Source organism: Corvus kubaryi, unplaced genomic scaffold (genome assembly GCF_017639235.1).
Source record: "Corvus kubaryi isolate FWS band 111438036 unplaced genomic scaffold, C.kubaryi_AGA036_p1.0 37385, whole genome shotgun sequence".
NCBI classification, from domain to species: Eukaryota; Metazoa; Chordata; class Aves; order Passeriformes; family Corvidae; genus Corvus; species Corvus kubaryi.
The window spans coordinates 29,163,093-29,175,253 of record NW_024581127.1 but is presented as its reverse complement, the minus strand read 5'-3'; the positions used below and the strand labels follow the sequence as shown (position 1 = coordinate 29,175,253).

Below are 12,161 nucleotides of genomic sequence, written 5' to 3'. Positions count from 1 at the left end.
CATCCTATTTCTACTGCAGACAAGACACTGGGCTGGCCAGATGAATGGTCTGACTCGGGAAACCTCTTCTTTAAGAATTGAAAAAAATGTTTCAGTGTGTTGCTCCAAGATCTGAATCTGCTCTTGTATCTTAAATTTGAGAGCCTGCTTTGAGACTGTCCCTTCAACAATGATTAAAATGTTTCAGAATTAAAATTTTTAAGTTCATTACATTTATGATCATATCTACTTTTTCTGTGAACAAAAAAAGAATTCTGTATCAGTAGCTTAGTGAGATTCTGTCCAATTTGATTCATCTGCTGTTTATCATTTGTGCCTTTGTCCACAGGATGCCCAAAAGAACTTCCTTAGCATTGCTAGCTTATTTGTTTTCTACCACAGTAGTGTCTTGAACAACTTGTGGATGATATTATTAAATCACTAAAAGTAAAAACTAAAAGATACTTTTTAATGACATGGTACAAAGGCACAAAACACCCTTAGAAGGCAGATGTCTGCCCACAAGAAGAGATGCCATCACTGTCAACATGTTGTTGAAAGACATTGACTGTAAAGAATGAAGTGCATTGCAAAACTCAAACCCTGAAATTGTTAAAACACCAAAGCAGTTCAGAAACAGAAAAACCTTCTAATTACTTTGCCATATACAGTAAGGAAATCAGTACTGTAAATAATTTACTGATTGTATCATTTGCCTAAAGGCTAAAATACAACTGAAGATTCCCTCAAGCCCTGCAGTGTAGAAAAATGAGTATCAATGACTGCACATAACCTATGAACTACAGGCTAAACATGCAGCTGAAGATTCCCTAACGCTTTAAAACATACTCAAACACTCACTAGCTCGCCAGAAGAAAAGTCCATGGAATGGGAGCCCAGGCACGTAACAATCTCAACAGACCTTTATTGTGAATATTAGAATGCAGTCAACATTATTGCTATTATAAAAAACAAATCACAGAAGAAAAGTATTTTGCTTCTCTCATAGAAGATTTAATCATAGTGCAGTGCTGCCCCTCCCAGTGTTTAGTGACAATACACTGACACACGTGGCTACAGCTGAACAGAGGAGGCTTGGCCAGTTTTCAGGAAAGGAAGACTGCTGTTTGAAGCAAACAGCAATTGAACTAGCTTAGTTATCCAGCCCATGGAGTAAGGGAAGGGAACTTCTGTCCTGAATGATTTTTCATGCTAGTTCATTTTCTCCATGTGGTATCCAATTTTTCATTTGGGTTGTTCAGGGTGGTGCAGAATGGCTGCCAAATGCACAATCTGCACTCGGTGCAGTGTATTTTCACCATTTTTACATGCTCTGTACTTGTTTTCCATATACAAACCGATATACACATAGTGTATAATATTTATTGCTAAAGACAGACCCCCACACCCAGCACCCAGGACATTACAAAATATAACAGAAACCATTACTGAAGCATTTCAAACAGCCTCTGCAAAATCCTCACCTAAAGCCATATGCAATCAGTACAACAGAAAAAAATTGTGAGCTAATAAAATGTGAGAATAACAATGGGCATTTCAAAAGTGATTAAGCCTCTGACTTTAATAAGCACTCCAAAATTAAGGTGCATATACTGAAACATTTTTAAGCAGTACAGCAAAAACCTATAGTTCCAGTGTTCTGAACCATCCTGCTTGCAAATGAATGGCATCATTGCACACACCCCCTTAACACACCAGCACCTCCACAGAGCTACTAATAGCTACTAATAGCTACTAAGGGCAAGGCAGCTGGGACAGCCTGACTGCTCTTTTGGCTGTGAAGCCCCTGCCTGCAGAGTCCTGCCCACCCTCCGTTTGTTGATTTTTACATCAAGCTCCAGTTCAGTTCAGGATCTGTTTTGTGCCTTTTATAGTTCCAGTGAAGAAAAATGGTTACTGTTTCCCTTCAAATACAAAGGAAAAATAGTGTGGTTTACAACATCAAAATACTTTCACAATTTTACTGGAATGTTTGAATGACTCCTTTGCATCCCAACCCTCAGTTTGGCAAGGAGTGCTGGAGCCCAACAGTGCCAGAGGGGTTTTGCTGTAATATTAATTCAATTATTATTAATTCAATAATAATAATTAGTTAAGTTAGAAGGCAGATGGGAGTAGAGGGAGATCACCACTTGCACAAGACAGAAGAGGCTTAATTAAGGGACATAGCAAAAACACCTGGAGATTTTGATTTTGGTGCACACACTCCAACTGTACAGAAGTCCCAGGGCACTCTGGAGGCTGTGGACAGAAGAGCTGAAGAGACCTTTCCCCATGACTGCTTCCCACAGCAGCCAGGAATAACTGGGCATGAGAACAGAGGAGTGAAACCCTCCAGGCAGCACAGAAACCAGAGTGCAGAAAGCTGAAGAATGAAAGGAGAAACAGATGCATGCTGCAGAACGAACAGATGAGCACATGTAGAAGCTCAGAGACAAAATTAAGAGAGACAGGTGGCTATCAGCCATACAAGATACCTGCACCCAGGGAAGAACAGTTTCAATTCTTTGCTACCCAGCAAATACAGGAAATCTATCAGAAAATTGCAAGCCATCTTCTTTGTCTATTTGAAAGAAAACGACAGGCTTCTACCACTGTAAACCACTCCACAGCTGAACAAAGATCTATGCATCTAAGGCCAGAATGTCCAAAATATGGGCACTATTCAACCTACAGCTACCCAAGGAAAGGGTTAACAGGAAGCATCTTCCAACCCATCCCCTGTGATATCACCTGAAGTATGTCCATTTTGTAACCAGAACGTGGGAGCCCCATCATGTCATACCAGACCACAGCACCAACACTACACTTCATTTATGACTGCAGTATTGCTGTCCTGCTGCCATCACTGCAACTGAAACACAGAATTCCTGATGTAGAAGCCTTCGGTATGGTAACAAGTAGGAGCAGGCTTTGAAGTTGAATCACCCTGATACCTCCATTAAAAGAACAAGCAAACAAACAAAAAACCCTAACTAACCCTCAGACAAAAAGCTGGGCATTCAAAGGCTCCAAAAGCTTGCCATTTAGCCTTGTGAAATCACAAGAGGCTTCTGTAAAATGGCATTTCCCTTTTGTCTACTACTATTTGTAACTCCTAATCAGTGAAAGAAGGCTGCAAATTTAAACATTTTGCCTTTCTGTGCACATATATCAAACAGTCCTTACACTGCCATATACTATTTTTTCCTCAGAGAGGGTCTGTCCCCTCCATCAAACAATGCAATCACAATTCACACCCCAATAAATGATGTTGCAAATAGACTGACTGTACATCCCTGGCTTATTTAGAGAGGAAGTAGGAAGACAGATGGAAAATTATGCCTACAGGAATAAGATTCTCTCGATAAGGCCAACTAGGAAGAAATACTGGTAAGAGCCAGATCACACTGGGGTTGACTGGCACACAAGCAAAGCAATCAACTGTACGTTACATTCTGTGCAAAACACTTAGCATTTTTATGGCACTTGACTTGTGTTTAAAAGAAAAACCTCAAAAGCATCCCAAACCTTTGAATACTTGAGAAACTGGGGTCAGAAACTAATGTCCACGTTACAGACCAGCACCACGACTTGAGAAAGCAAACTCAGACAAGTTTGTGAAACATTCGAGCAGTACATGATGTATCATACATAGCATGGTCCGTAAGGACACCGAGATTGTATTTCTTAGAAGCTATGAATGCTTGCAGGAATTTTTATAATACATGACTACACAATGAACATTAAAAAAATACTGAACAGATTGTTTTTGTAACCACAGTCCATCCTGAACAAGGCAGGATCTTGGGGGTAAAATTACTATTCGTGTAAATTAAGAGGCCATTACACATACAAACAGAAGACACATTAAAGCTGCAAGGGCAACTTCAACTTTGACCTTAGGATTTCCTTTTCAGGATACCATTCCTCCATCTCTTTAGTAAGAATAAAACCTCTGTCCTCCCCCCTGAACTCTCCAAGTCCGCTTTCACCTTCAGTAACATTTACAATTATATTACATCACACGCATGCACACACATTGCATAATATTGCTACAGTGTATGCTGTATAAATTCTGTAAATACACTCCACTTTGTTTCAAAGTAATTCATCTGGATTTACACTTCTCTTATACAGTACACACAGTACCACATTCAAGGATATGCAGCAAGTGAATAGTCTATAAAAAAAGTCTCACATATCCAAAAGCAAGTAGGTCACTCAGCTATTCATGTTTGAAGCAGTTATTTAAGCATCAACTTAGAGTATTTATTAACAGTTGCTATAAAATGTCAACAACTCCTCAGCTCTTATGTTCTTTCTGCGTTATGGAGTTGCCAACCATTCCATAATTCCATGTTATCACGCAGCTCTGGGATGTCTCCTACAAGCTTGATGTGGGAAGACTTTAAATAGCAACCGCTCTGTAACAGGAGTTTACATTTTGCTTTGGCCATCAGGAGTGATAACTCACTTCAGGTATGACAGACAGTGAGGAAAGGTCGGGGTAGGTTTACTTTAGCTATGAACCAGCCACGCCGCTTTCTTTCTCAATAATGGTTTTATCATGAAAGTTCAATGCACTGGTTGCAAAGTCTTTCCCAGATAATCCATCTTTGGCACATTTTTCAGTTGTATGCATCCTTAAAAGGCATTCCAAGATTTTTTTGATGGTCTGTACATAGTAACAATCACTTCTTTTTTACATTTGTATGTAGATCAGGAAGAAAAGTGGAAAATGTAGAGTATACAGAATAGTTTTAATAAACAGTTTTACATACAGTACCTTACATATAGAACAGTGTGTTTGCAAATTTAAATAATTTTTGAATGTACAGTGGCTTGTACTCTTATCAAAAGGTAAATTCAAGTTTACTGTCTATCGGTTCTAAAATGCATTTATACAGATAACTAGAACTGATAAACAGATGTGAGGCATAAAATGTTCAAGTATCTTAATGTCCTTAGTTAAATAGCCTCCTTTTAACAGTCATATTTTACAAATTTCAAAACCTGTACATACATTATTTTCAATTTTAGAAACTGCTTGTTAAAAGGTAACATGAACCACCAGTTCTTGTAGTCTATTGTAATAAAACTAGACGTGTAGAGAGAAATGTGCATGGTAAGTATATGTGTACATGTGCATCTATACACATATACATACACACAGAGACAGATGTAGCACTGGGTACAGCGGAAACTTATCAGCACAGGAAAAGTCTTGGGCTCAAAATCCAACAAGAGCGAACAGAGCAAGTAGGTTGCCTTTGGTTTCATGACATTTTGCTCACTGAAGCTGAAAAATTTTATAAAAACAACTTCGATAAGGTATCTTGTGATTTTTTTCCTCTAGTGGTTTAGACTATTCACAGCCACAGACAGTTTTGCTGCTCTTGTCATTCCACATCTGCACGGAGGATGGTGAAGTTTTCAGAGGGCCAACACCAGAATAGAGCTACCCAGGACAAAAATTGTACCTTGATTCCTGAATACTGCTATAGAACATAAAAAAATATAAACTAGATACAATTTTCGATGGATTGCTGGCACCGAGTAGGACTTTGGAAAAAACCTTCACATAAGTCATAATCCAACTCTCATCCCAGTGATTTTAATAATATTTGGCACATCTGACCACTATTTGCCACTTCTGTTTTAAAGGAGCCTAGGAGTGCTGTTCTAGGGATTTCTATTTAAAAAAATATTTTAAAAGGGAGACCATGACAAGTAATTTTTTTCAAAAATCAAAGCTAGTATGTTTGTTTTCCTGAACATTCATAAGAGACAGAAATAACATAAAAAACCTTCCTTGCAGAGAAGATACAGCTCTCTCTGTATCTACCTTTTACTAGCAAGATAAAGAGGATTGCATTGTTAGTCAGCTGAACTCTGCTAATTTAGAAACGTTGCCACGGGTTTCAAAATAGTAGCATTCCTCTTCATTGAGTTTTTGTTTGTTGCATTTCCTTGTATCTGGGGATTTACTTGTTTAACATGTAAAAATACCGAGAAATTGACATTTCTCAGTATATATAATATAATTTTGAAGCCTGGACATTGAATATTCATATTTTCAATAAAACAGATTCCTGACTCTAAACTTCCTCTCTTCTTTCTAAAGCTTCAGGCTATTAATGTAATCAGCAAAGAACCAGATAAACGCTCAGCTTTTTGCTGTCTTCCTGTCAGTCTTGTGGCTAATAAGAAAATTCACTGTAAAGAAGCTATTTTTACTTTATTCTTCCTTTTGTCATACAGAGCAAAGTGTTGCTATTTGCTGTACTTTTCCCATGTCAACTAAGAGCTGTTTGATACGTCGTTTGAGCTGAGGCAATCTTGCCAGAGGATCTGGTGGTTCCAGTTCTCCAGTGAAATCAAGCCAGCTTTCTAAAACTACAGAAGGAAAAGGAAGAAGTTGATTAGAATAAGTCTTTGAGAAACAGTTTCCATAAAAATTTAACTTTTCTTTCTTTGTGTTTCATAAAAAGGGAAAATACACTGAGGCTGTGATTTTTATTCAACAGAAGAAATTTTGTTAGGGAAACACCAACTAATTCTGTATTTCTCTTGAACAATCCAATCTTCTGATTTGATTGTTGCTATAAAAAGGTACCTGGGAGTAAATTATACCCTTGGCTCACAATTTACCCTCTACACACATAAAAGCAACTTCAGTTCATGGTCTTCTCTGACAGTTCTGGAACAGAAAATGCAACCCTTAAACACAAGGCTTCCTTCTGCCACTTCCACAAGCTCCTGTGGACAATGTCCAGATTATAGAATGGTTTTCCAATCTTCAACAAATGTTTTCATTTCTCTGCTTGCAGAAACAGAGAAGGTAAAAGATCAACCCTGTTAGTTTAGAAACACTGTCTAGGAAAAGCAGGGATACTGGAAGTAAAACTGCAAATAGAAATAAGACAATTTTATTTGTTAAAAGATTAATTAAGGACTCCTATGACTAGACTGTAAGCTCCCTCAGTTACTGGTTTCTATGACTGGCAAGTCATAGACACCTATGTGCTACAATATTCTCGTACACTGTAATTTCATTCAAGTTTTCTCATAAAGACTGAATTGTCTTCATGAAACCACTTGCTTACTAATACATTAAAAAAAAAGTTGAAGGCACAATAAACACTTTTTTCCCCCCTAAATATTGTCAGTTACTAGAACAATCAGGCAAAAATCTCTGCAGGTGAAAAGCCATCAATTTTATGCTCCATACCTGGACATAGACTAGACAAGTTATCTAAGCTTTTTGAAGTCTGAGCCTGAGCTCAGGGGTTTTGTGTGCTTGAGCTACTTTATTGGGCATTGAAAACTTGTGGAAGAGGGCGGGGAGATCAAGGGTACAAGCTCTGCTTATAATTCTGGGACCCAAATTTGAACAGAATACTTAAAAATCCATCCTCAGTGCCTCAGGTCACTTTGAGCACATTAGTCATGAGAGATGCTGCTACAGGTGTATTAACAAGTAATCTGGCAATGCAGTTACCATCAACTTCTTTTTCAATCAGGTCCATTCTGCTGGTGACTTCATTCTGTACATTCTCTATATGGGTGAGGAGATTGAGCTGCCATTGAAGATGTGTGTCCACTTGTTCTTCTGAGCCTTTTCTTTCATTACAAACAAACACAGTGTTTCCTTCAGCAGAATTCTTCATAGGAGCAACAGAAAGAAAAAAATTGCCATTTAAGATTGTTTTTTGCTTTGTTTTAATTTCTGGTGTTGATTTCAACATTTGAGTCACATGATAAACTCTGCTGGTTTAGAACTGTACTTCTGTATATATGACAAAAAGCATACTCAAAAAGCCACATACTATGACACATCAATAGACTAAAGCAAACAAAATGCAAATTCCACATAAATAAGCATCTATATCTTTTGCCTCATTTCCCTAATACTGAAGTTTATCAGCTCAAATACTATGTTTAATGTAGTAATACAGATTGTACTTCTGTGCCCTTTTTAATATAAAAACATGCAAAATCCTAAGGTTTGTTTCCATGGAAAACTCCCTACAATGCAGTAGTACCTAAGATGTCAACAGTCAGTGTTTTGCACAAATAAGTCAGACATCCTATTTCACAGAATCCCAGAATGGGTCAGGTTGGAAGGGACCACAGTGAGTCACCCAGTCCAACCTCCATGCTCAAGCAGGGTCATCCCAGAGCACATGGCATAGGATTGCATCCATATAGCTCTGGAGCATCTCCAGTGCAGGAGAGGCTCCACAATCTCTCTGGGCAATCTGTTCTGTTTGCTGATTAAGACAAAAAACTTCTCTTCCTAGCTGTTATGACTCCACCTGCTTTCCAAGCACAAGTCTGAGACAGAATTGAACATGTTTGGAGACAGTTACAGTAACACGCAGAGTTATGCAAACATAGGATCTGAGGAAGATTGACTTCTTTGAAATAATTAGTACTTTCACAGCAAGCCAGAGATAATAAACAAGCTCATAATCTTTCTAAGTTTGATGTTTCAGCTATTGAATGGAAGTAGACCAGATTTAGTGTGTTAAAATGCTCAGCATCTCCAGCAATTAGCAGGATTAACAGCTTCCAATTTATATCCACTATGACTTTATATCCAACGAAGTTCTTTCACTATTGAAGATTCTATTTTAAGAACTAGAATGCCAGATACACGTGCTCACACAGTGTCAGTTCATGCCAAATGCCAGAGCAAAGAGTGACTTTAATTGTATTAATACACTTCTCTGAAGAGCTCAAGCTAATTTTCCACACCACATAAAAAAGAAATGGTGTTAGGTCTGTTATTAAAATATTTCTTTCTCCAGTCAAATATGGGAAGAGTGAGAAGAGAAGTAAAGAAGAAAATAGGAACTGATGGATTTTAAGTTACTACTTAAGCAAAAAAATCCAACTTTCATTTTAAGCTTAAAATTAAAAAAAAACAACCAACCAAATAAAACTCTTAGTGACCTGAGGGCAGCTTTATTAGCAAGTCAGACAGGATAAGCGTTGTTAATACTCATAAAGTTCATTACAGGAGTTAAAATTATGTATCAGAGATAAATTTTATTTGAAAGGTATGAGAGTTTTGATGCTTTCATGATATTAAAAATTTCTCTTCTCTGAAGACATCAGGTTTGCTTCCATGGTGTTTTCAGTATTCAAACTGTTGTTAATCTAATGAAAAATATTTCCAATATAAATAAGAAATGCTCTATTCCAATTTTCAGACCCTCTCTAAAACCACAGGGATACCATTTTTCCCTCGCTGTATAAGGAACCGAGTCCATAATTCTAAAACCAAAATCATCTTTCAGCCTGCTTCAGTAAGTTAGAGAAAATTTCAAAGCTAAATAACTTGATATCTAAATAACATCATAAATGTGGGGTTTTTTCTTCTAATGATCTCTATATTTATTCAAATGGCTAGTAAATGCTTCTTGAAAAAAATCACAAAATCCAGGTTCTCCTCTAAGCTATGGGATCAACATAGGCAATCAGGGAGTGATGGCAGGAGAAGTATGCAGGATACAGCTTGTGGACAAGAAATAACAGGAGGTTCAGGTGGGGAAGGCTTTTGCTTTCAGAAGCAAAACCAAGGAAACTAAATACAATTTAAAAGATAATGCATAGCCCAAAAATGGACTTGATAACAGTCAATCCAAACAGTGTTTGTAAGAGAAAAGGAAGTAGGTAACAGAACTGCAGATTAGGGTAAGACAAAACAGCATGGAAAACCAGAATATTGGAGGCTCTGAAGAATGCTAGAAATGAAAATTCAAAGCCTCAATCAAACTTTGACGAGGAGAAAGGGCACCTTACAGAGAAGTCAGATCAATTAAAAATGGTCCTTCAATGTCAATTTTAAGGGGAGTGCAAACAGGTTCATGGAGAAATCAAAGAGAGCTCTTCCATGCCTATCATGTTTAGGCAGAAGGCCTTATTTTAGTATCAAGGCTGACTAATGGCAAGGTGACTAAGGTGTCCCCAAAGGAAAGAACACTCTTAAGCCAAGAAGAGATCTGTTTGGGACAGTATCAGAGAGCACCTAGCTTTTTAGATACATGCTTGAATCTCTGAAGGAAATACAAGTTTTGTTTCACTGCTCATCCGTATTTTCCTTTAATTCTAAATGTCTTTATACTATTTATACTATTTACAATGACAATTTAAACTGCTGTTGGAAGGCAAGTGTATTTGACACTGCTTGCATGTCTCCTTACTATAAACCTGAATATAGTCATGCAATTTAGCATACAAACAGGTATTTTTAATTAGAATGAACCAAAAATTCCCCATTCAGATTACACAGCTTACATGCCACATTTAGAACTAAAATTAAGAAGAAAAAAGATGTATCATACTCATTTCTTCCACACCAGAAACTGTATGTCAAAAGAGGGATGAGTTGGACGATTTACCCTCACATGGTATTGTAGAAAACAGAAAGGTTTGGTTCTCTTTGGTTTTTGCTCAGAGAGCTCTTCACTAAAAGCAGATTAACAAGTTTCAGACCTTTTCCACCAAACAATGGATTCAAACCATTAATGTACAAATGAGAAAGATGTTTAAACAGCAAAATATAATCCTGACTAAAAATGTTTCATTAGAAGAAATATGCAATATAGAAGACTGAAAAGCAGGTGCCCATGAGGTGAAATTAGTTGGTCAGTAAATCATTACTTGTGGATGGCATTCTAGGTAGCGTTGCTATTAAAAGAAGAACACAGTACAATAATAAACACTATTAAAAAGCCTTGGTTTAACAAACAACAAAAAAAACTCTTAACACATGTCGATAACTGAACCCAGAGAAAAAGGGAAACCTGTCCCATTTTCCTCACCTTGCAAAAACCATGTAAGCTGTTCCAAGACCCTGCATTTTAAGAATAGGGTTCTTTTCTCTCAAAACATTAGACTGAGAACAAAGTTTTAGCATAGGCAATACTTTAACCATACTCTGTATTTCATACAACAGCTGAAATGAACATACTTCACCTGGAAGTATTTCAGTGACCCAACTTTGCTTCCCGTAATTTCTGCTGATTTATTTGATAGAATATGTCGACTGACAGCAATAAACTTTCCAAAATACCTGTATGTGCTTCAGTTTTATCAGATTAAACATACTTTTCCAAATAAAGTTTCCCAGATGAAGAATGATACTTACCTGCTCATTCATTCCACCATCTTTAAAAGAATACTGCAAACAGTTTTTATTCTCTGTGTGATATTCCTGATCTTCCTCAAAGCTACTTGTATCTTCATCATCTGAGCTCACAGGGTCAGTGACTGCTTTGTAGTCTTGACTGAAACTCTGTGGTTTTTGGTAACTGTGCTCACTTGTGATATATGTTTCTTCCATCTTCTGGGGTATACTGGGTGGCTCTTTATGGTTTTGACTATGACATGTCCTTTCAGCTGGATTAACAGCATCCTGCAAAGTCACTAATTTTTTCTCTACCCCAACAGTTCTTTGTTCTTGTTCTTTTCTCACCCCTGAATAAGCCCAGAGATGAAGGTCTGGGTGATGCTTATTTCTGCAATGAAGGGGAGGAAAAAAAAAGCAAGTTACAGAGAACACCATTAACAGCACTGAACTATCTAGCATCCTATTCTCCTAGATCTTAGCTACTGATAAGCACCATTATCAAACATTAAATATTCCTAGGTCATTCATCAATTTAAGATAAATCTAGAATGTCCCTTTAACACAAAATTTACCAAAAAAAAAATCACCAGTCCCAACAGACCATATCTGTTTGGGTGCTGAACACCCAACTCCCACTGAAACTGAGGGTACTCCACATCTTGCACTTGAATTATTTAAAATGTTATACAAGAAAGAACTTCAGTGTGAGAGAAAAATGCATAAGGAATAATGGTAGTCTCTGCCACCTGAATATATAAAGCTGGAAAATAAACCCTGGACTGATACTTACTTCAGTATCCCAATCTTCAGCTGCAATCCATGCAGTATTTCTGTTACCCCATATACATCTGCCAGTAGGTGGTGTGTTGACACGATCTTTTTGGCATTAAGATGAGAGTAGTTCTCTTTCAAAAACGATAATCCACACATGTGTCCATTGTTTAGCCAGTCTTTGTCATAGAGATATTTGGCACTCCACCTCTGTCCTGGGGTAAGCAATAAACAAATTGAGGGCCATCTAAAGCCACAGCAGAGTTAT

At 37.4% G+C, this 12,161-nt stretch overlaps 1 protein-coding gene across 4 annotated transcripts in view; it reads right to left on the bottom strand.

Annotated features, from left to right (window-relative positions):
* Positions 1-884: 884 nt before the first annotated feature.
* Positions 885-12,161, bottom strand: part of PHF20L1 (PHD finger protein 20 like 1) — a 56,919-nt gene continuing 45,642 nt past the window's right edge. For all 4 annotated transcript variants that reach the window (XM_042036462.1, XM_042036459.1, XM_042036460.1 and 1 more), the window contains 4 exons: positions 11,913-12,108; positions 11,141-11,510; positions 7,484-7,646; positions 885-6,378 (listed from right to left, as the gene is read on the bottom strand). In XM_042036462.1, the coding sequence (XP_041892396.1) occupies positions 6,236-6,378; positions 7,484-7,646; positions 11,141-11,510; positions 11,913-12,108 (872 nt within the window). In that variant the 3' untranslated portion in view covers positions 885-6,235. The remainder of the gene's footprint in view (positions 6,379-7,483; positions 7,647-11,140; positions 11,511-11,912; positions 12,109-12,161) is intronic.